Source organism: Rhipicephalus sanguineus, chromosome 7 (genome assembly GCF_013339695.2).
Source record: "Rhipicephalus sanguineus isolate Rsan-2018 chromosome 7, BIME_Rsan_1.4, whole genome shotgun sequence".
Lineage (NCBI taxonomy): Eukaryota > Metazoa > Arthropoda > Arachnida > Ixodida > Ixodidae > Rhipicephalus > Rhipicephalus sanguineus.
The window spans coordinates 130,521,325-130,545,690 of NC_051182.1; the positions used below are offsets into that span (position 1 = coordinate 130,521,325).

The 24,366-nt window shown below is 48.1% G+C and overlaps 1 protein-coding gene across 1 annotated transcript; it reads left to right on the plus strand.

Annotated features, from left to right (window-relative positions):
* Positions 1 to 1,164: 1,164 nt before the first annotated feature.
* Positions 1,165 to 11,940, plus strand: LOC119399940 (cytosolic endo-beta-N-acetylglucosaminidase). Its single transcript, XM_037666839.2, has 6 exons — positions 1,165 to 1,476; positions 3,193 to 3,350; positions 7,565 to 7,673; positions 8,073 to 8,263; positions 9,525 to 9,776; positions 11,549 to 11,940. The coding sequence occupies exons 1-6, from the start codon at positions 1,468 to 1,470 to the stop codon at positions 11,862 to 11,864; spliced, it is 1,035 nt and encodes a 344-aa protein (XP_037522767.1). The 5' UTR covers positions 1,165 to 1,467; the 3' UTR covers positions 11,865 to 11,940.
* The last annotated feature ends 12,426 nt before the right edge of the window (positions 11,941 to 24,366 follow it).

The window sequence follows — 24,366 nt, forward strand, 5'->3', positions numbered from 1 at the left end:
ATCATCCATTTCCCACACCACCTCCCACATGAATACTTCCCCCTCCCACATCCCACATGAATCCATGGATACTTCATCACGTGAGGTGACAAATTTCGGGGATCCATGACGTTACGTGATGACGCCATCAAGCCGTAATCTGTGATCGCGCGGTTTGCATCGTTCGTGCTGACGCCGTCGCCGACGGTCACTTTTACGGTTTGATGAGGCATCTAAGGCTTTCGCCTTAAAATATAATTCTTCACTTAAACTACACACTACCATCAATTTCGTACCAGTTTGCCGAAACGTTAATACTAATTGCCGTTTATACTAATTTATACTAATTACATCACTCCAACTTTACTTTATGACATACCTTAATCTCCACTCTAACATATAACACTCTTAGCCTGACCCATTTCATCCCTTTCATATATTTTTATCAAGGTTTTCGGACAACTCGTAGAGGTGCTTGAGAAGGTGGTCTCGAAGATAGCAAAGAGTGCAACTCTATACTCGTACCACTAAGAAAACTTGAGCGATTTGACCATTACACCAGTCACAATTTGGTCTAGTGATCTGGTGCTCGACTGCTGACCTGAAGGCCGCGGGATGGAATCCCGGCCGCGGTGGCCGCATTTTTATATCATAATCATGTTGTGGTTTTGGGACGTAAAACCATAACAATTAAAGGAAGCAAAAGCCTCAGATGCATCATCAAACGCGAAAATTGACCGTGGGCGGCTCGGCGTGCCGCGTCGGTGGCGTCAACACCAGTGATGCAAAAAAAAAAAATCACCACGTGATGACGTCACGATATGACGTCTTGATGACGTCACAGATCGCCAAACTTTGTGATTACATTATGACATCACTATGACGGCACATTACATGCCGTCAAATGATGACGTCATAACGTGACATCGTCGCTTGGTCAAAGGTGGGCTGATCACGGAGGCAGTTCGAAACCAGGTGGAGATCAAAAAGCTTGCAATGCCTCCGATCCCGGAGGCAGTGCAAAACCACGCTAGGTGAAGAAAGCTTTCGGAGGGGGTCGAGGGAGGATCAATGCACCGACTGAGAAGAAAAAGAACAAGACGATGGCTTTCGCAATCGAGACATCTTAGGTGAATACGCAAGGGACCTATCATGATTAGTCGATTACACTTTATCTCAGGATCACAGCGCTGGCTACTTCGTCGTCGACCTGCTTGCGGCCATGACCGAAGAGATGCACCGTGCTGTGCCCGGTTCCGCCGTCATCTGGCAAGAGAGCGTTCAACCCAACGGTAAAGTCGAGCCGCAGTCTGAACTCAACGACAAGAACTTGAGCTTCTTCAGTTCGTGCGACGGAATCGTTCTGAATTCCAAGTGGAACGAGAACCTGCTCCACAAATCTGCTGCGACGGCCGGCAAACGCAGGGGCAACGTTACGCGGGCATCGACGTCCTCGCACGAGACACGTGCTACGAAGGCCGCTACGACATGCACAAGGTAAGCGTTGACTGGACGGTTACGATGACGGGTTCGGTTTCTCGGAACACAAAGTGAAACAGTCAAACAGTCCCTCATGCATTCGCTTAAGACGACTCGTAGGCGGAAGTCATCATCTTCTTTTTTTGCTTCTTCTCTTTCTGAGCTGACTTTGTTGATCCACCTCCCTTCCCCCGAAATCTTTCTACGCGTAAGGCGGTTTTGCATTGCCTCCAGGTACGGAGGCATCCCAGCTTTCTGCACCTTACGTTGTTTTGCAGCACTGACCCCGAGATCGGCCTACATTTGACCTCGCAGCGACGCTTAAGGTTTCATAAGGATGGCCACATCGCCCTCTCCCCACCGTCTCGACATAGACAACACGTCCTATACAGTAAAACCTCGCTAATTCGGATTCCACGCTACCGGAAAAACTGTCCGAATCAACCGAATGCTTAATTATAGAAAGCATCAAGGAAACAGTAAATAAATGTCTATTACATCGGTGCACTTTCATTTTCTTGAAAAATACGTAAATCCGGTAATGATCTCGCATTAGAGCAGTGCAAAAAAGTCGCAATTCTCGTCATTTGCGACTTCGTTCACAAGGTAAACCCTCGTGCGCTAATCCGAAATGTGCTCTGAACCCAAACCTTATTACGTTCCAAAACGCGATGGTGGATGGCGACCACGCCTTTCTGAAAGCCCGCGTCCGTTTCGGCTGTGCGCGAGCGCTTGTGTCGTTCCTTTGCGTCGCACATTTGCGGCGCTTTTGCGCTCGTCGTGCTCCGAGGATCGTCCAAACTAACCGCGTTGCGGCCAAATATGGCCGCAATAACAAGATTTTGATGTCATTAAACAATGCACATGCTGGCCGGGACCAGGGATCACGCCCGAGTTATCCGATCTTCCGAATTAACGAGTGTCGAATCAACGAGCTTTTACTGTAATCTATTCGCACGCACATGCACCACTGTGTGTGACAGCCTCTTGTAACCCACGCCCTTCTTTTCTTTGATCGCATTTGTGTCTTTCACAAAACGTACAATTGAAGTTAAATGCTTGCCTGTCGCGAAAATAACCCCGTTGTCACTCGGCGCAACATGTTTCCTGCGCATCGTCACTTTTGCTTGTGCCGTTAGCGCTGTTGTACAATGTTTAAACATCTGACATTTTATGCAATACAGCAGGCACCCTCATACCATAGGTGCGCCCAGGGTTCTCCATTATGGGAGGCAAGGTTTAACCGCAACGCCTCCCCCCCCCCTTCCCTTTGGTAGAGTCCGAGAGACTTGCATGTGCATAGCTTTGCGCTTTAAACAATGTCGGGACACACGGCCGTAACTAAGGGGGGGGGGGGGTAGGGGTTCTGACACCCCCCGAAATTTTTTCATGCTTTAACTTTTCGCATGGCACTAAAATACTTTCAAGCCTTCGCATCGACCACTAGTTACCAAAGTTAGCCGTTCTACACACAAACAACCCCCGAAAAAAATTCCTGGTTACGGCCCTGACGGGACAGATCCAATAGAACTTGTAACTGGGCGAGTTAGTTCTGATCCAACTGAGCAGAGGTATCGGGCATACTTAGCGCCCTTCTGAGATGTTTAAGGGGGGGTGGAGGGGGAGGCGACCACCTTGCCCCCCTCCCCCATGTGCACATCTGTGCCTTACGCCAATAGGCAAACTTCACATGGCCAAATCCTGGCAATTGACGTCTCTAAACTCTCGTTTCAGGCTGTCGCAATTGCGCGTCGATACGGCCTGTCTGCTGCCATATCCGGTGCAGGGTGGGTCTATGACGAAGATCACATGCTCCACGCAGACAGGTCCCAGTGGAGATATTTCACGTACGGCCAGGACAAAACGGTGTACTTCAGGGCGAACCAGTGTCTGTAAGTTCTCGACGTTTGTCGTTTGCATCAAATGAATAGGCCGGAGCACCTCTCCTTACCAGGCCAGTTTTACAGCGAAGTTGTTCACGTCTCGACGTCACGCCATCAAAACGTCTGAAGCCACAAACCCTTATGTATTACCCACCTTAAGGTTACACCGAAATGATAGGTGTAACCGTAAGGGACGGAAAAATTCGGCAGATCGCACGGGTTGAGGGAATCGGTTTCAAGCGAAGCAGTCAGCGAGTTGTGCTATGCTGCATTTTTTGGGCTTTGAGTCAAGCGTTACGAGGTGGACCGACGTGTTTTTGTGAGTGTAGTAGTTGTGTGCACATCGTGGGCTTACCAGGCACATCGACAACACTGGCGTTTAAAAGGTAACTTATGGTCTGACGTAACGTCAATGCATTCGTCGGATCAACGCTGCCGATGTGGGTTTTTCTTCACGCTCTCGCAATTAAATTACCAATGTCTGTTCTCGCCGTTCCTGGGTAGACATAAACTCTCAATCACCTGTGCCGCATACCCGTATACCGCGGCCCGTGGTAAACGGGTGTGTTCCACACGTGCCTGAAGGAAATGCTTTGACGACGTACGCAACAGGATTTTCACGTTATTCAAGTCATGACCAGACAGACAGACATATTCGTCAAACCCCCTTACCTCCCCCTCCCCCCATGCCAATTTTGGTCTACACCAAGTTAAGAGGCGATCACAACAGCACCCAGACGAACGCGGCTAGCTAGCTACCTAGCTGACTAGATAGATAGATAGATAGATAGATAGATAGATAGATAGATAGATAGATAGATAGATAGATAGATAGATAGATAGATAGATAGATAGATAGATAGATAGATAGATAGATAGATAGATAGATAGATAGATAGATAGATAGATAGATAGATAGATAGATAGATAGATAGATAGATAGATAGATAGATAGATAGATAGATAGATAGATAGATAGATAGATAGATAGATAGATAGATAGAAACGCTCAAGTTCCTTGGGTTCGCTAAGAAATGCTTCGCATTTAATAGAAGAGAGCATTGTGGTTCAGGGAACAAACTGGTGTTACGGACATCTGGGTCGAAATTATGAACGAGAAATAGGCACGGGCAGGGCATGTAGCGCGAACGCAACATAAGTGCTGGTCATTAAGAGAAACAGATTGCATTCCAAGAGAAGGCAAGCGTGCCAGCGGGAGGCTGGAAGTTAGGTGGGCAGATGAGATTTAAAAAGTTTGCGGGGATAACGTTGCCGCAGTCTATATATATATACATATATATATATATATATATATATATATATATATATATATATATATATATATATATATATATATATATATATATATATATATACCTTTCTGTGTGTTTATGAAAATTATATCAAGGTTACGTTGAATTTTGTGTAATTGAAATAAGACCTCTGCAGGACGTGATAAACAATACCCTGGTGCCCTTTCGCGCGCGTTTCGCCACGTCAATCGAATCTAGGCGCTGCGTTGGCACCGTCGTCACTAGCAGCATATATGGGGGCGGCCGAGCACTGTGAGAACACCTAAGGAGCTCCAAGCTTCTCCGGTGTTCTCTGAATGCGACGCTCTCGTCGACGACTGGAAGAACGCCGAAGGTCTACTCAATAATGGCGACATAGAAATTCACTCTAGCAATATTCACTATAGCAGACCAAACACAGCCGCAGCTTCGTTGGCTTCAAAGCTGCTTATAGTGGAAGGGATCTGGATTTTTTTTAGGGGCGAAGCTCCTTAAGGCGGCATCCGTTCGTCCCTCGTAGTAGTGCGTAACCAGTCGTAACGCTAGTACCAGATCTTGACCTCCAAGGTGGTGCCGGTGGGAGATTTTTCCTGTGCGTTGTTGAACAATAAAAAATTCGCAGCGTGCGCGTTAACTAAAAGCCGAATTCTTCTGTCTCTCATTCCCCATTAGCAGCCATTGGCATGTTCCACTAGGAAACGTTAGTAGAAGTAGAAGTGTAAGTGTTAGCTAAAAGCCGACTTCTTCTGTCTCTCATTCCCATTAGCAGCCATTGTTTACCTCCAAGATAGTGCCTGGTGAGATTTCTCCTGTGCGTGATTAAACAATAAAAATTTTGTTCAAAACGCCGTTGATTGATGAAATAAACCAACGAAAGACGCCCGATGTTTTTTAAAAGCAAAACGAAAAGACGCCAGATGTTTCTAAAGCAAAACGAAAAGACGCCAGCTGCTTAACGAAAGACGCCAGATGTTTTCTAAAGCAATGGTTTTCTAAACAATGAAAATTCACAGCGTACATGTAAAATTAAAGTGAGCTGCAAGTCGTCATAACTCTCATCGAACCTTTAGTATAAACGCGCCCGATCTCACGTCGGTGATGATGTACTGGGCAGAATTCACGGAAGATTCACGGTTTACCGATGAACCTCCGCAGCTTCGCCCACTCATCATTATTCACTCCGTGGATATGCTGTGATCTTTTTCTTTGTCGTACAAGTATTTGTGAGCTGGGCACTGCAGTTCACATAAAGTTCACATAAGGTCGTCGTTTCGGTGCGTGCCGCCCGCAGTAGCAGTTGGTGCGACAATTGGGTTAATCACCAGGGTGAAAGCCAATCACGTGGCCGCATTTCTACACGCCTGTAAAAGTTTACTGAAATGTGGGCTGTGAAATCTCTTTCTTATTCATCTGTATATGCAATCGAATACCACTTTGGCAAATTATCCGATGCAGGAAAACAAGTGAGAAATAGTCACCGCTATTACATTGTGTCATGGTAGACGTTTATAACGAAATTCGGATACAGGGAATACGTATTGCGTGTCAGCTGGGCCTTTGCTGTAATGAGCCGGCTATAGTGAACTTCTGATACACATAGATTAGCTAAATCCGACTTTTCTTGCAAACACTTACGTGAGACACTGTAACAGCAGCGAGGCAATTTCTAGAGCGCAGCTCTTAGGCAGCCGTTTCTACGTTGAGCGGCGTCGCCGTCGCCGTTGCCTTCGGCGGCGTGACCGATAGACATGAAAAAATAGAGAAAAAAACACCCAGGATCGAATGAGATTTGAACCTGCGCCCCCTGCGTGGCAGTCGAGTATTCTACCACAGAGCAACGCTGGTGCTTGAAATTCTTTTGAAAAAAGACCCTATACAGGCGTCATGTAAAGCAAGGAATCGCGTTAAACTATGTAACAGGTGGCAGAAGAGTAAAATAACAACCAGTCATCACGCAATAATTGCGCAATGAGTGTGTGGTTTAATCCTTCACACCCACTGCAAAGTGATCAGCCATAATTATCCATCGTCATCAGCCACATGCAGGATCAACAATTCGCTCATAATATACCTTACAGATGTGTACCGGGTACCTCGCTTATCCGCAGAAAGACGAATAGTGGCGTAGTGGGTGCTGTCCTATTTCAAAAAATTATGATATATGGAGTAGACGATACCTTGTGGAAAGCCAAACTTCAAACACAGTTGGCCTTGCCCCAACACGAAGGCTGCGCTCAGAATTCGCATTAGGCAGTATCGTATTCGTCGGTGAATTTCTTTCATGGGCTTCGCTAAGTGCAATCATTCGTAATATCGAGGTACTACACAATTCCTGGTGTTTTGTTTAAAGTACGAAACGCACGATATGATTGAGCCGTGCTATAGTGCGAGACATCGGATTAATTTTAATGACCCGGCGTTCTTGAAAGTGCACCGCAAACTAAGTACGCAGGTGTTCATGAATTCCGCCCTCATCGAAAAGCGGCCGCCGTGGCTAGGAATCGAACCCGCATCTTCAAGCTTACAAGTGCGACACTTTAACTGCTAAACTATGCCTCGGCGGGTTTCGAGTCGCATATATGGGCGTTACGTAGACGACACATAAGGCCAAAAGCGCTGCTGGTCTGCCGGTGTAATTTTTGTTTTAATAACGAAATAGAACGTCAATGATAAAAATTCATGCCTAAAAGAGCCATTACGAAATTTTTCTTCGTGAGCCTTTTGCGTATATCATTACAGTTGAACTTCGATGAAGCGAATTCGTGTATAACGAACTAACTGGATAGTGATGAATGAATAGGCCTAGCTATTTATTTCCGTTATAAGCACACGTTTATAAAGAATTTTTGAATATAAGTTAGTGCTAGATGCGAGTTCGTTATAACGAGGTTCCACTCTGTTCCCGCTCTGCGTTATGTCCTCTCGATGCAGGTTGTGGGCCCTGCCCGAGGAGTGCCGCCCACAGTGGCGCGTTACGACGCTGCCCCTGTCCACGACATTCTGCCAGGGATTCGGCACCTCGGTGTACAAGGAAGGCCGGGTCAGTGGATCACGATTTAATAGCCACAAATAGAAGCTCGCAGGCATCAACAGTTTGATTTAAACCAGAAGAGAGGGGGGAGGGATAGATGAGTGGCTGTCTGTGAGAGGAGTTGGGGCAGATTGCTTTAGTATAGTTTTTGCTTGGTGGGGGAGGGGGGGTGTCATCTTTGGGGAAGGGATTGTTGGGGGGTGTACAAATCCCTGGGGATGGATGTCTTCCAGAATTCCGTTGGGATTACCTCAAAGAGCAGAACCAAGGTAGAATGCAATCGTTTAATTTACACACGCTTAGTGGAAGTGTTCAGGTTGTCGAATCGGCAGGTTTACTCTATTTATCCGAAAAACTTTGAACCTGTGCAGTGCCTGATTCGCGAAAATTGGTCGTTAATTTTTTCAGGCCGTCAAGCCGGCCTCTTGGTTCAACCTGTCAGAGCAGGAGCTGCAGCCCCGAGACCAAGGAAGCAAGCTTTGCGGAGGCGGCGGGACGGCCATGTTGGACACGTCGGTTTCATACAATGGCGGCGGTTGCCTGCGCTTGGAGTACGATCCAAGACAGGCGCCAGGGTCAAAGGTCATCCCGTACTTCAGGTAAATCAATGGCGCCTCTTAATGGGTTACTGTAAAGCTTGGTGGGTAACTATATACTTGAATATGTACAGGGTGTCCCAGCTAACATGGACCAACATTAAAGAAATTACTGGTTGTAGGTAGGCACGACTACTGCTAAGTTGGTGCGATTTTTATAGAGCTATGTGATGTCATTAAATGTATGTATGTATGTATGTATGTATGTATGTATGTATGTATGTATGTATGTATGTATGTATGTATGTATGTATGTATGTATGTATGTATGTATGTATGTATGTATGTATGTATGTATGTATGTATGTATGTATGTCTACTGTGGCAGGATGCATGGCTGGAGCTGTGAGCTCTATTTACTACAATCATGAAGTTCGAATTTAGCATTTATCAGCCCGTCATATCCCGTGGTCATAACGTCACAAAGTAGCAGGCCAGTAATATAGCAGGCATTTTTTTAAGCATCGTCCTGAGCACACAGCTTTTTCAGTATACGTACGCATTTCAATACAATGGTTCACCTTTACACATAGCGCATGAAGAGTAGCAAACAAGTAACAGCAGAATCGTTCAGCCCTGACAACACGGTCGCCCAGCAATTTGCGATTTTCAGAAGTAAAGGGTCTGTTATAACAGTACATACATAAAAAATGGAGTCTAAATTATTATTCAAACTCAAAAGAAGCCACAGAAGTCACCGGCAACCCCACCCGCCACCGGCGACTGCCATTTTGCCATGGCGTGTGTGATCACATACACACTGTATAAAGCGGAGCCGCCGTCGTCTGCTACCAAATGAGCTACCACACGGGGTCAGTGCGTTGCTGCTGCACCCTGTGGCATTGTTTCACCCGCTGCAAAACTTTGAATTCCGATGACAGGCTGAACAAAGCTGATATATTCTGACAGCACCCGCAACTGACCACGGAACATAATCGTTCGCCAGAATGCAGCCGCTCGCAAAGCAAGCAGCTTGTTACGTCACTGCAGGCGAGAGCGCCAGAGTTGCCAGACTCTCAGGCCGCTAGCGTCTTTATAAAAAATGTTCAAATACAAATCAAGTTTACGACCGAATGCACTAAAATTTCGCCTGCTTGTTTGTGAACGCGTAATCATTAACACACACAACACAGATTATGATAGAACATTGGGGCTTCATGGCCTCTTTAAGCCACTACAAGTTGCAACCGTCATCTCAAGTACAGCTGCTGCTGCTGTGCACAGTCTAGTGCAACGCACGAGCCTCCTTCACAAACTTCTGCAGGTTGTTTGCCTTCGATCTGCCGCTGGACTCGCTGTGTGTCAGCTACACCTACAAAAGCAGGGTCGGAGGCAGCTTGACAGGGCACGACATCAACCTGACACTGAAAGTCAGGGATGCCGCTGGCGTCAGAGAAGACTTGTCCCTGGGTTCGATTATCGTCGTCCCCCGGGGTGAAAAGTACGTCGTGGAACGTGACCTCACCAGTAGCGCCCAAGGTGACCAGGGCCGCGAACAGAGCGACTGGTTGACGAGGTTTGTATACATAATTTTTTTAAAAAACAAACGCCACGCCTGCGCAGAACACGCAGCTCCCTCACAGCGTAAGATGGAGGAGCGACCTTCATAGATACCGTTGTAAGCACTCTTTGGGCGCCTATTGCAAGTCCAAGTCGAGGTACCCACCGCGCAACAAATCATCACATTTTGCGAAGTATCCAAGCAGCCACTATAAGCGCCTCTAAGGCAACGCACACTTGGTGCTGTCGCGAACGATCACGATGATGAATAAATATCGCTTAGCCCGCTACTTCACCGCCATTTACAGCTAGAAATCTTCTTGATATTGTCATACCAGTTCTCACATGACCTATAAATGCAGGCACAGAAATAGCCAGAGCTTTTCCTTGTGTAATATGGAGGTGGTTGCTGCCGACATAGCTTGCATTTGTGCTTATTAGGTCACTGCACTACATGGCAGTGCCGCCTCTTGCATGTTTGTCTTTTTAGAAAGTTCCTCGCATAATGTGTCTTCATGTTATTCATTGTCACTTCGTGCCACACATCCCAGCATCTTCGCTTCAACCGCGCTTTTGAGCATTAGCCCCTCCCCCCCTCGAGAAGATGGAACGCGACTGCAGAATAAGCAATCTGTACCAGAGAGAGCGCGGCTTGTCAACGCCTGGCTGCACACTCCTACGTTTTGCACAATCTCTACAAAATGTAGAGATTGTTTCGTAACATTTTTGTCTGGCTGAGCCTCAAGGACAAGGCCGTTTGTTTAAAAGACAACGCACAACCATTTACACAATCTCTGCGTTTTGATACGTCCGGCAATTAGCAAAAGTTGACCACTCAAGAGTCTTCTGTTTTTTCACGTGTATTCTTATTCAGCTCGCTTAGAAAACTTTAGTACTATTCGAACACTGCCTAGAACGCTGCTGCAAGTGTTGCTGCAAATGGAGTTTTCGCATCACCACCGTCACCTGTGGTAATCGTAATAAGCTGTCGTGTGGAAACTGCAGAAGATCTTTTAATTCGAAAATTCGTACTTAAATGCTTTTCCTGCGCATTGAGAATACATTGACATAAAACAAAAGCATGATATAGGGGAGGGTTTCAGAGGCTCACGTAGCACGATAACATTTATAAGTATCTACGCATTTGATAGAGCTCACTGAAAGCTAGAGTACTTATAGAGCACCGCAAAACGATTTTTCCCGGCAGTGAACATTAACGGGCCTATGATGAACTGAATGTCATTGAAATAGGTGTTTGATCTCAGAATTCTGTCATATTTGCTGGTGTACAACTTTTGCATATGCCCATGATATAGTGTACGCACACTCTACCAATAAACATTTTGTGACAATTGGTGCCGACAGTTGGCCCTTGTCATAGTATTCTTACTGGACGAAAGAAGGCTGCATTCTGCCTGTTGTTATTTCCTGGACCCCATGTTTAATTCTGCACCTGTACCAAGTCGCGGTGTTGTTTGCAACACTCTGTGGTACTGCACGGATAGCCTAAAAACAAAGTTACGTACGTAAACTTTATTATATACCAAACAGGATTTCATGCTGGCATACCGCAACCAAAGCACCGGCTCCATTCAAGTTGCGATTTTCTCGAGTTTAAGGTCTGCTATATACGTTGTCATATCTGGCAGGTGGCGCGTTTTGACACCTTTTAAATAAACGTGCTCTGGCTAGGCAAGCCATTCGACACTCGCATGCCAAACCTTGTGCATGCGTCTTCACGCAGCCGAACATGACAAGCTCAACGGCACCTCGCCCCTCATTACGCAGGAAATATCTCGTCAAGGACGCCGTGGGCTCCGCCAACCTCGAGGAAATCGGAATTTCGTTCAGTGTCAACGAAAGCATCGCATTTTTCGTCGGAGAACTCGTCGTTAAGCGGCCAGAGGTCCCTGCCGGCAGCATGGCGGCGAGGGACCCGGACACGCAGACACCGAGCGACGAAGATGGCGCAGGCCGACCGGATACGGAAGCGAGACTCCGGGAATGGCTGGCGAAAAAACACGAGAATATTGGACAACAGGACCAGGCCGAAGAAGCGCCAGTCGCCTTCGACGTCTCGATGTCCAGCGACGAAGGCGACTAGCGAGAGGCAGAGTAGCTCGAGCAGCACCACGAGAATGGCGTCTTAATTCAATCGACGGCAGCCTTGAGCGCATCCATTGGCCGGCCACAATAAATTGCCTACAATGTATCGCACTTCGACCAAACCGGCAAGAACAAAGTTCGATATACTATCGCCCAACTAGTTCAATTCGCTAACATTTTATGTGCTGTTGGCTCACACATGCGTTCACGTTTACAGCGAGGTTGTCTTACCCTGTGCCGTCGTCGTCGTAGTTGTAGTAGTAGTAGTAGTAGTAGTAGTAGTAGTAGTAGTAGTAGTAGTAGTAGTAGTAGTAGTAGTAGTAGTAGTAGTAGTAGTAGTGTTGTGTTGGTGTTTCGGTTTCGGTTTCGAAAATGCCTTGTAAAGATAAAGTCACTGGAACGGGAAAACTACCGCGTTCTTTTTCTCTTCGCCGCCGCGCCCTTTCAGCGGCTTCACCACACAAATGGTCCAGCTCGCTCGCCTCGTCAGTGTCTCCCGGCCACCGACGCACGGCGCTTTGAAGGGAGATTGTTTTTATAGCTTCAGAAAAGCGTGCACGAACATTAAGACATCTCGTATCGTTTTGACACTTCATCGCAAGCTTGTTGATGCATCAAAGAAGGCCTGGGTGCAGCAACTGGCGGGAAACGGGCAAAGCCGTCTTTGCTATTCCGAGTGGGAAAAAGGTTGCCATGCGAAGGGCTAAAAGTTAGTTCCCACGACTGACAACCGCCTTTCTGAGGCAAGCGTTTCATTGAGAATTCGCAAAGGTTTTTTCGGGTAATGTTGGCGTCTCTGCTGCATTAGTGCAGCTTGTTTCGCATGGTTGCCGCAGAAGGTTCATGCACAATAACATTGCCGGGCAGCTTTTAATTACGTTTGGCGTAAAATTCACGCCTTTGAGCTCACATCAGTGCGCCATGAAACCTGACTGCTACAGACTGGTATTGCGTGGCGTGACTGTATGACGAACATAAATAACAGTGTGTACCATGAAAATAATGGCACGCATGTCATGTAAGCCATCATTTACATGACATGCTCATGGTGCACCCGCGGCCGGTTCGCTGGCTTGATATGCACCAAGATTAGAAGCGCGTGACGTCACTGCATAATTGTGCCTTTTGTGTCAATCCGGCAGATCCCACGCATTGTGGGAATCAGTCTAATGCGAAGTAGCCAGCAATGAGCTGCATATATCGCCTTGTTCGTCTTTGAGGCAGATGAAGTCATTCGTGTCATGACATCTAGTTCACTATATAGCGCATGTTTGTCATGCATCCATGCATGTAGAATCTGGTATATACAACGCATGACCTGTAATTTATGTTCGTCACGCACCGATGTCATGCCATACCAAATTTGGTATACATCCAGTTAACAAAACGGCCGGAAGCGCACAAAGACAGTGTAATGTAAACCATGCCGTACATATCATGCATGTCATGGTTTTCACGTTAACACCTGTCATTCATGTTCGTCATACAGTCACCTCGCGCTATACCAATTTTGGTGTATATTAAGCTACCGAACCGGCCATCAGCATGGAAAGTAAGTGATGCTGTACATTACATGCAAGTCATGATTTTCATGTTACCACCTGTCACTAACGTTCGTCATACTGAAATATCTCGTCATATCAATTTTGGTATATTGCATTTCACTAAACGACCGCGAGCGCCCCGAGACCATGTCATGTAAATCATGTTTTACATGGCATGCCTGCCATGATTTTCACGTTATGACGTGTAACTTATGTTCGTCATCAACTCTTGTAACGCCATATCATTTTTGGTGTGTATCAATCAAGCGAAGCGGCCACAAGCGCACCATGAGCGTGGCATGTCAATCATGCCATACATGGCGTACATATTATTTTCATGTTACCACCTGTAGTTTATATTCATCATACAGTCATGTTATCTCCCAAATTTGGTATACATCCCATTAACGAAACGGCCAGGAGAGCACATAGTCGTGGGCTGGTTGTTTCATGATTAAGTGTAGAAAACGCCGCTAAAAGACGGGACGAAGAAAGGACAGAAACCACGGCGCTGACTATATGCGGAAATTTTTGGCGTCTTCCTCACGGAATTCAGTCCATTTGAATTGACCACTGAGCATCCTTTAGACAATAGGCTACGCGTCTTGGACTTGGAACTTTGGTTCTCAAACAGCCACGTATGTTGGGGTTACGCGCCTATGTCTCAAAAAAGCCTTCTCCCTTTTTCTTCCGCACATTCAAAAATTCTCAAGCGCGGTATTGCAAGGGCTTGCATGAAGGCGGCGCTTTAGGGGTCCTGTGACCACCAAGTCGAAGCGAGTTTTTGTGCTCAAGTAGCACGCCTGAAGCTTGCAGGTTTCCCAAGAACGCTTTTGTCCGGTATCGCAGAAAGCCTCATATCTGGTTTTAATAGCAAGTGCTCATCAGCTGGTTCAATCAGTGACACGCCCACCGAAAAAAGTAGTGGTCATTGCTTATGTGCACAAAGTGCCACATAATCTTAAGAAAGTGGTCAGCAGGGCAGGCGTTAGATTGTTGTTTTCTGCCAGAAATAAGCTTGGTAGCCTGTGTCAGCAAGTATATCGAGAGATCAAGACGAAAAGATGTAGCAAGAAGCATCGCCAGAAGTATGTTGAATGTTGTGATAGTGTTGTTTATAAGATACCTATTTCTTGCGGGCGTTACTATGTTGGTCAAACAGGGCGGTGTGCTAATGACCTCATGCGCGAGCATGCGAACAACGTACGTAAATAAGCCAGAGATAGTCAACTGTCTCTTCACTGTAAGTAAATGAGGTTGCCAGCCATCTTTTAAAGATTCGATATTCCTGTCAAAATACCATAATGAACGGGCGCGTGTCATTTCTGAAGCGTATCGTATCTACAACGGCGAAGAGGCATGTGTAAGCCTCCCCTCAATTTCCCTCCTTCCGAAGGAGTTAACTTTCCTGTCCGATTGAGGATTTTTGGCCTCTGCGCAGGCTAATCATCATCTTTTATTGCGATAGCAATTATATGGACAGTCTCGGCTGAATTTTGCCGTCGCCGTCGCCGTCTTGCACCGTATATGTATAAGTATGTATATATATAAAAAATCCGCAAAGAAAAATGCTTCCGAAACGCGGAATCGAACCAGGGACCTCTTGCTCCGCAGCGAGCGGCGCTAACCGCTACGCCACGAAACGTAGATCCTCCACGTGTCTAACGGCGAGCGTTATATACACACCATTTACCGCTGGACGGACTCGGAGACGGCCGGCGCTTATAAGCGTTTCTTCATTACCAGCGAGATGGCGCTAGGAGCACGACGGGCGCATTTAAAAGTCGTCGGCGAGCTCGCTCGCTTCTTCTCATTGCGCAGGGAGAACCTTGCCCTTCCGCTGTCTGCTCGCGCGGTTTTCTGGCGGTGAGGGGAAGAGGGTTGTTTCAAGCTTTCACCGTGGTGTCCGCGCTCATGTTACGGAGCGTACGAAAGTCACTCGAGCTGAAGGGACGCCGCTAAATGAACAAACAGACGATGAGCGCGAACTATCAAGTGTCACAGCTCGACACTTGAAGCACGCTAGTTTCCTTCGCTGCTTCGGCCCCCTTTGCAACAGGAGCGCTGTTCAAACTGAGAGTATCCATTGGCGAGCCTCACTTCATAGCATTAGTTTTTTGCTATCGCATTCATTGCTTCGGCCTTGCGGCGAAACTGTGACTTTTCTTGTTTATTTGCTCGTGGGGTGAGGGGTGGGTATTTGACTCCCCCCCCCCCCCACCCACGCCTATGACTGTGACTTTTTTCTTTCTTTCTTTGCTTTTCTGTTTTCTTGAGATTGTGGCGGAGTATATACATGCGGACTGGAAGAGTAAAACACATTTCGTTGTTAGTCAGCGCCGTGGTTTGTGTCCTTTCTTCGTCCCGTCTTTTAGCGCTGTTTTCTACACTTATCTTGAACTAGACGTGTTGCGCGCGGTAACGTGATAATGATTGAGGATCGGCAGTTACATGCGAGCAGGAGTACACCACTTCGTGCTTAGGCACAATCTACACTATGCTTGTCCGTATACAGGTGCGCCAACACGCACACACACACCAGCGTGTATTCACATGGTGACCCCAGGAAACTATAAAGGTCATAGGATTTCTGGAGAAAGACAGTTGAGGCGCAACAGTACTCGATCATGTTCACAGCAATAGTACTCACGTCTCACAATCACGCATACACTCATAGTGGTTAACTAATCTCATACTCACGGCTTCTCAGACTCAGGTACTCATTCACGTTACGCTGCTCGCGACTCGTGGGTATTTACTCAGGCTCATTCTGTAATTTCTGTTTATACCATAGGTGACCGATATATTCCTCATCCTTCGTCTCAATTCAAAAATTTTCCCCTTGCGAAATATGCGGCAAACAGAACAGCCGACATGGACTTGGGAACTCGCAGAGACATTTGCTGGCGTCCGCATGAGCCCAGAACTTCAAGTTACTTGGTTCCTCGAATGCGCTCGCGAGGTCTCCGTCACAAAGCTACCCTTCTTTTTCCTCTTGTAGGATGAATGCGTGAAATTCAACATATTCCCGGCTGTGTACCGGTGTCTCGCATATACGGTTAGGCACTTTCTGTGTTCCATTCTCCAAAAGGCTTCCCTCCGTACGCGTTGATACTTCCGCTCCCTCGATGCGGCTTTGAGGGGCCGTCGTCACCCTTGTATTTTTTAAAGACGATAGTCTTTCTTGGGACTCTTAAACAAAATAATTTTGGTCTGTCTTTCTGTTTGTCGGCACGTCACTCGATTCAGCCACTCGGCCAAAGTTGAACCACTTGCCCAAGGGCCAGCCATCTTGAACGGCTGACTAGGTTCATGCTTGTGTACATTGTCGATGAAAAAGCAAACATTACGCATATCTGAGGCGCAACATCACTAGGTAAGTATTAGGTGGTGTGTTCGTTTAATAGAAAATGCATACACACGTAATTCTAACGACCCTAGTTTCTTAAGCTGCGCTGAAAATGCGACTGCGCTTAAACTTGCCTTCCTCCGTGCGCTCTGCACAAGCTCATTGTTGTGTTTCGGTTTTGGTTCTGTATTGCACTGTACGAATGCCATGGGGCGCCGCTCTGGCATTCCTGTTTTACCCAGGCGACGTGTAAATAAAAGAGTGCGTGGAGAGTACTCTAGTGCGGACGTTTCTTCTGCTTCAGCGCTTCGCGCCAAACCGCGTGTTCGGGCTGGCTGGCGTCCCCGCCGGTCGCGTTGGTCACCGCCGGTCTTCGCCTGTTGCTGCGCCAGGACTACCAGCCCGCAACACAGCACTTATGTTTCCTGACGTATTGCCAGATGGCGTCCATATCTCACGCAGCGCCTTTTCTATCGTCTTTAGACGACATTTGCAGCAAAGCACGCAGATACGCGGCCAATTTTTTACTTTTCGAACTCATCCTTCAGTTGCCGAAGATTCTCTCGCCACTTCGCGTGGAGGCCGATGACTTCCTTTCGTGCCAGTTCCCGGATGCAGGCGATCAGGTCAACAGGTATCTCAGCGCACGATTCTTTTACTGCTTCAGCAGCGGGCGTCTCTTGCTAGAATGATCCAGCGATGTCCTCACGCATGGGTTTTCTGTTCTGGGAAGGCAGTTCTGTAGTCTTGGCTCCGGTGCCCACAGTACTCGCGAGGAATTCGTTTTCTAGGGCGAACTGCGAGACACGCTCTCGCAGCCTCTGGATGGCAGCACAGCCTTGCGTGAGCAAGCAATCGCATGTTTTCACTGCCTGAGACAGCTTCTGTAGACGATTCATCAGGCTACCCACTTGTGTCTCACTTCTTATTGTGTGCTGATGCAAACGCGCCACAACATGTCCTGGCTTTTGTTGCTCCAATTCAGTTTGGCGTTGTCTCTCGGCCAACTGCTGTATCGTGACCAGCAATGGATAAATCAGTCGTAGCTTTTTATCTGACGCAAGCAGCCGCTTGCTCACGTCGCCCAACTCCCGAGTCAAGCTCTCCACTTTGGATTCGTACTCAATCGCCACGTGTGCGTGAGCAGCTTCCCTTATGACTTTCTCAACCTTATCTTTTAAGTTCTCACGAAAAGTTTGTTCTTCAAAAAGCAGGCTCTGAAGTTCTCTCAAGATGGTCGCATGGGCGCTGTGCTCCCGCTCACAAGGAGTCTGCTCCTCGCGCGCCGCCCCGCCATGGTGGTGTGGTTATGGCGCTCGACTGCTGACCCGAAGGTCGCGGGATCGAATCCCGGCCGCCGCGGCTGCATTTCCGATGGAGTCGAAATGTGTGAGGTCCGTGTATACTTAGGTTGATGTGCACATTAAAGACCCCAGGCAGTCGAAATTTCCGGAGCCCTCCACTGCGGCGTCTGTCATAATCATATCGTGTTTTTGGAACGTTAAACGCCAGATGTTATTATTATTTGCTCCTCGCGCAACTTCAATCGCAGCTCGGCCATCTTGGTCTCCATCGAAGTTGACCACTCATTCACGTTTCTCTGAACTTGAACTACACGTAGTTCGTCATGCATCTCCTGGATGATTCGTTTATGGTTAGCATAGAAGGCAGGCTCCAAGCTCTGACATTTACATGTGCGATCACGCTCTCCGAGTCGGGTCTCATACCACTAGAGTCTTCCTTTTCCCTTGCAGATTATTTAGCACAATTCCCTGCTCTTCGTCTTGTCTGGTTCGGTGGAAATGTCCCTGAATCGTATGTATTTGACGATGAGGGTTCGGTGCTGCCTTGAAACATCCACCCGAACTTTTCATGTTTGTCAGTGCTTTCTTGTTTTCAGGTCTCGAGAGTTCACCTGTCACTTTGACGCCTCCAGGTGGCTTTCGCCTTAGCTGATCTGGGTCGCACATACTAGACGCATGGCGACCGCAGCAGCCGAAGCCTGCAGTTCTCCGTCTGCAATTACTTAAGCGGTGACCTTTACTGGTGCACCGAAAGCACCACATGTCGGCAGAAGGAAGTTTCTTCTTCTCTGGTTGCGTAAGTCCAAAGCGCCTGACTCCGTCAAATGCTGCGTCGATTTGCAAAAATTGCAGCTGGAACTCGTAGATGTTCTAAACACTTCGCAATGAAGCACTGATGACGTTGGGAATGCACTATGTAATTGAGGACTCTCATTGCCTTTAGAATGAGCCGCCTCATCGTAATCTTTCTGCTCTCCAATGTCACTCGTTTCGAAGCTCTCCAGTTCAACGGAGACGAAGAAGGCTACTTGGTTCCTCAAACGCGCTCACGAGCTCTCTGCCACAAAGCTCATCTTCTTGTTCCGCTTGTAGGATGAATGCCGGAAATTCAACACCCTTACACTAACTGCCGGTTCTATTGCCAATCCCCTGTAGTGGGTAGGAGCCAATAATGAAGGAACAAGCAAGCAATCCCCCACAGTGGGTGTCAGCTACAGTGTTTAGGTGAAGAGCAAGAACAACGATCGGTATGGAAGGCGAGGCCTTCGCCACAGAGCTGCTTAGTTTAAAGTGCACGCATGAGCAGACCCGCGTTTGTCAACTTCTGCAACACGTGACTGCCTTCAACGAAGTCTTGTGGCAAGCGGGCCTTCAGCTGAGGGAAAATCCTCGCGACGAGACCGGCTACTTGAGCATCGTGACGGTGAGATGCACATGCATGCAGACACCGCACTTCATGAAATACGGCCCCATCGAAAAACCGGCGCTGGACCTGCTACGCTGGCTGCTCGAACGACACCCATGCGTCGTCTCGCTAGAGGCGGACTACGACGACGTGAACTCGGGCGTGCTAGTCGAAACACTCGCGCGTTCGTCGAGCCTCAGGAGGCTCACAGTCCACGGCTTCGTGAAGGTAGACCCACCGGAAGTCGTCGATCAACCGGCAGATGCCGACGACTGCAGGCTCGCGTTCACGGAGGAGATTTACTCGACTTCCACAGCCAGAATGGAAAACCCCGTCCTTTTGCTGGGAAATCACGATACCGCGCTCGTTTCGCTGGACTTCGCCATTCTGAAAATGAGTCCTTCCACGGCGAATATACTCATCGAAGCTCTCGTAGAGAACGGCACCGTGGAGGAACTCGCCGTCGGAGATAACGTCCTCGTTTCCGAAGAAGGGACATTCAAATCGTTCCTGCAGTACCTGACCAAGAGAAACTCTGTGCTTCGCAAGCTCATTTTCAAAGTCCGCTACCTCGATATCAACATTGCCACGTTGCATACACTCGCCCGAGCCATCTGCACAGTGACGACGTTGCAGGACCTAACGTGGCAAGGCCGTGCTGCAAGCCTCGACTGCGCCTTGTTCCTGGCAGCCTTAGCTCAAAGCCGGACCGTGCGCAGTTTGACATTCCTGCTTGAAGAAACTGACGGTTACTTTGCTCCGCGTTCAATTGAAACCTCGAGCAATCCCTCCTGGATAGCACCACTGCTGGAAAACGGTACGCTGCTGAAGCTAGACCTCGAAGTCTCGTGGTCGTGCAGCGAGGACTGTTGCCTCTTGCTCGAGGCGCTCGCAACAACGAACACTCTGGAAAGCGTGACCTTGCGTAATTTCCCCAACGACGACGACGGCTGGCGAAAAGTTCGTCGCACCGTACGAGAACTCGGCCTTGAACAAAGAGTGCGCCTCGAAGGCTGCCCCGTTTTCCTCAAGGATGACTCGACGCTTTCCGCGTGCGAGCGAGTGACCTCCATCGTGGTCTGTTCCGACGATCTCACGCAAGACGTGCCCGCCCTGCGCAACGCCTTTCATCTGATCGCCACTTGCCACTACGTCACGTCAATGCATGTTTTCCTTTACGACTTCGACGAGGCCACTTTCGCACTATTGTCCACTTATATTAGCGAATCGCCCACCATCGGGGAAATAGAGCTAAAGCTCCATTTTTGCGAAGGCGAAGAGTCATTCATTGCGAACAGAGAGGTTGCGGTTGAGTCGATTTCCAACTTGTTCGCGGCACTGTCTTCCAACACCAGTGTGATCAGCATGAAAGTGTTTTCGGTTATCGACATAGGCGAGAAAGATTGTCGAGTGCTCGCCGACGCCGCCTCGAACAACCGACGGCTTCAGGAGCTCTCCGTCGTGGGCATGAAGACTTCGGTCCACGTATTCCTCGACCGTCTACTGCTTCGACTCGAGAAGAACTACAACTTGCTTCTCCTGCAGGTTCCGCTCTGCGTCAAGCCCAGCGACCGGACGCTCGAAGCTCAGGAACTTGTGCGGCGTAACTGCAGCCTCGTCGAGCGGGCTACCAGGTTCGCGACTGGAGGAGACCGCAGTTGGTACTGCGCATGCGCCTTCGAGCGCGTCTCGGAGGAGCCGGTGCTCGTCAACAACGTTCGACGGAAGCTTGTGACCACTAGCACACAGGCAGAGGACATGATCCGAGATGCGCGGCAGTTTCTGCGTCTCATGAACGTACACGATTACATGGCACTGACCGGTGTTGTCAAGGCACGTGTCGAATGCAACGTCCAGAAGGACGGTCGTCCGCAGTTGGACCAGCTGTACCATGACTGCTGGCTGCACATTCGTCAGTACCTCATGGTAGGGGACGTGGTAAAACATTGACTGTCATTCGCGAGGTCGCCCCTCTCTGCTTCTTTCTTTTCTTTCAAGCGTTCCGAATAATATGTCGTCCCCCAGCCCCTCCAAGAAAAGCTGCTCAGAAGCAAATAAACAGAATTAAGAGACACCTTACAGCATTCACAACGTTTATTTGATGTGCTATACTTTTCCACAACGACAAAAACGAATATACTATATTTCCGTTCTTTCTTAGGGCAAGTATAGCAACGGCCGCTACGTAGCGGCCGTGGTATAGCGCAGCAAAAAAAAAAAAAAAAAAAAAACGAAGCCATGCCGACCGGCATCCGTCGAAGCCTCAAAGCACAATGTTCGCCGAACCGACCCCAAAACGCTTGGTATGGACTCCAGGCCATCAGGGACTTCGAGGGAACGAGGCCGCAGACGCGGCTGCCCGAGCGCTCATTCCCCGGGTACCTCATTTGAACCCTATGGACTGGAACCGACAACCGCTGCTGATCAGGTACAAAGAAATTGTAGAGCACTATCGCTTCCAGCATTGCCGGTACCCACCCCCCGCCAAGGGTCTGGATAAGGTGGGAGAAAGAATCCTACGCCGACTTCAAACGAACACATTATTATGCCCGGCCATATTACAATACTATGATCCAGCAGTCACTGGCAGGTGCAAGGACTGTGGGGGGACAGCCGATGTCTATCACATGGTATGGGCCTGCCAGCTGAACACAGCCGTTCCCCCCTCCACAACCCTACGCGAGAGGAGTGGGAGGCGACGCTGCTTAGCTGCTCTGACCGGGGGGCCCAACAAGCCCTCATTGCGCGAGCAAAAGCAGCGGTGTCGTCCAATGACGTCCCGGACTGAGGATGTCACCTAGTCTGTAGGGGCGCTTTCAGGGGCTCATACACTCTCTTTTATAATAAAGTTTCTCACCACCACCACCACCACCAAGGTCCACTGGCAAGCGCCGGCACGCGTTCCACGCGCCTACGCGTCAAATGCGTAGCGACGCGCCCCGTGGAGGAAAAGGGCGCGCAACCACTGGCAAGCAAGCCAGCAAGCGTCAGCTTCGACGCTCGCTTTTGGCTGAGCCACAGTGTTGCTTGATCTTTTCGTTTAAAACTGTCCATGTACAGCCTAGAACTGTGCGTTATCAATCGAAGCGAATTAGCATGTCGTTGAAATATTGATTGTGCTTCATCCACAAATGTTTTGATTATTTAAGAAGTAATTCACATCGCAATAACCAAAGTAACAACCACGGTATGCACATGTAGTCGACATCGGCGCGTGCGCTGCTGCCGTGAACAGTTCGCGTCTGCATCACGGGACACAGCCAACTATAGTGTACTAGAATATTCTAGTACACTATACAGCCAACGGTGTTTGCGAGATCGCCAACGCTTGTGCGATCGCCTTGTTGACGCCTGTTCACAGCCATGCTGTTAGTGCCCAACCGGAATATATAATCATCCTGTTCATGAAAATGGTTCTGCTCCTGTTGCTGCTAAAAAGAAGCGGACGGGAGCGGCGTCGCCAGCACCGTCGGTGGGCTTGACGTCGTTTCTTGGGGCGTACTTTAGTTACGAGAAAAGAAAGGAAATAGACGTTTTGCTTTCGCTGCAAAATCCAAACGAGGTGCGCTAAGAATTCGCCGCATAACAAATAATTTTCACATTAACAAAAAGACGGCTTTCCCGCGTACCAGGGGTGTCACCATGACTAATATTATGGTATACCTGATATGCATTACAGTTTATTACATGGGGCAGCATTGAGAAGTTCGAATCCTGGAGCAAGCACACATACTAACTCAATTTTTTTCAATAGCATGGAAACAAGAAACTAACTCAATTTTTTTTAAACAGCATGGAAACGAGAAACAAGCATTACTGGAAATTGCTTATGTCCCCTCTAGCAGCAAAAGGCAGGTAAACTAGCACTGCAAATAGGGCCTGACTTTCTCTCCTAATAAATAAACATACACTGTTGACCACAAAATACGCATCGAGTTTATAATTAAACAGTCTATCCTCACGCCTTATACACTTCCAGACAGTGCACAAAACATACTCAGATACCTGCTTATTGTTTACTTGCACAGCGTGATGTTTTGATTAAAAAAGGCATTCAGGTCTATAAAACAAAGAATTATTGACCTATAATTGGCTTATACAGCATTTGGTTCATATAGTGGGAGTGTGCAAGAGATTTTTTCTCTGAAATGAAATGAGTGGTATCATGGTGTCTGTACATTGCTAAATTGTTGCTAAGAATGCTTCAGAAAGGGAATTTGCGAGCAGCGTTCTTGGTGAAGATATCACTGGGGCCGTCCTGTTCCAGAAGCTTTTAACACCAAAACAACTTTTTTAAAGGCTCTAAAAAGCACAGGCTACCGATTAGGACGTTGAACTTTTCCGCCACTCGTTTGCAAATACCCGCGCTGGTGCGAAATTTTATGGCGACAGCTGCAGACTCTTACCTTTCCTTCCCCTTACCTCATACACCGCATTTATCCATCCAGTCACCCGTCTCCCTCTTGCAAATTTTGCGCCGCACCTGCAGCAGACTTCAACCACATCATGTGGCGCTGCCCTAAGAACCCTCTTCTGCCTTTCTTGACTCGCTTAATTTCCAGTGAGGAGCGGTAGGAGGCTGCCTTGCGCAGCTCGAGGCCCGACATTCAGGAAGCCATCCTTGATTGGGCTGAGAGGGCAGAGGAGGCCTACTTCAAGCAGTTCCTCCACCCCACCCTCTGTCTCATTGCCCCTTCCCTCTAAACAGGGACAAATAGTTGTGCATTCATTCATTCATTCATTCATTCATTCATTCATTCATTCATTCATTCATTCATTCATTCATTCATTCAAATTTCAATCTGAAAGCCGCTTGCCCTTCTTCTCGCGGGCGAGCTCCCCAAGATGGAGGGGATGACGTACAACGAGCAATGACCTGCGTAGTTATTGGTGCTCTG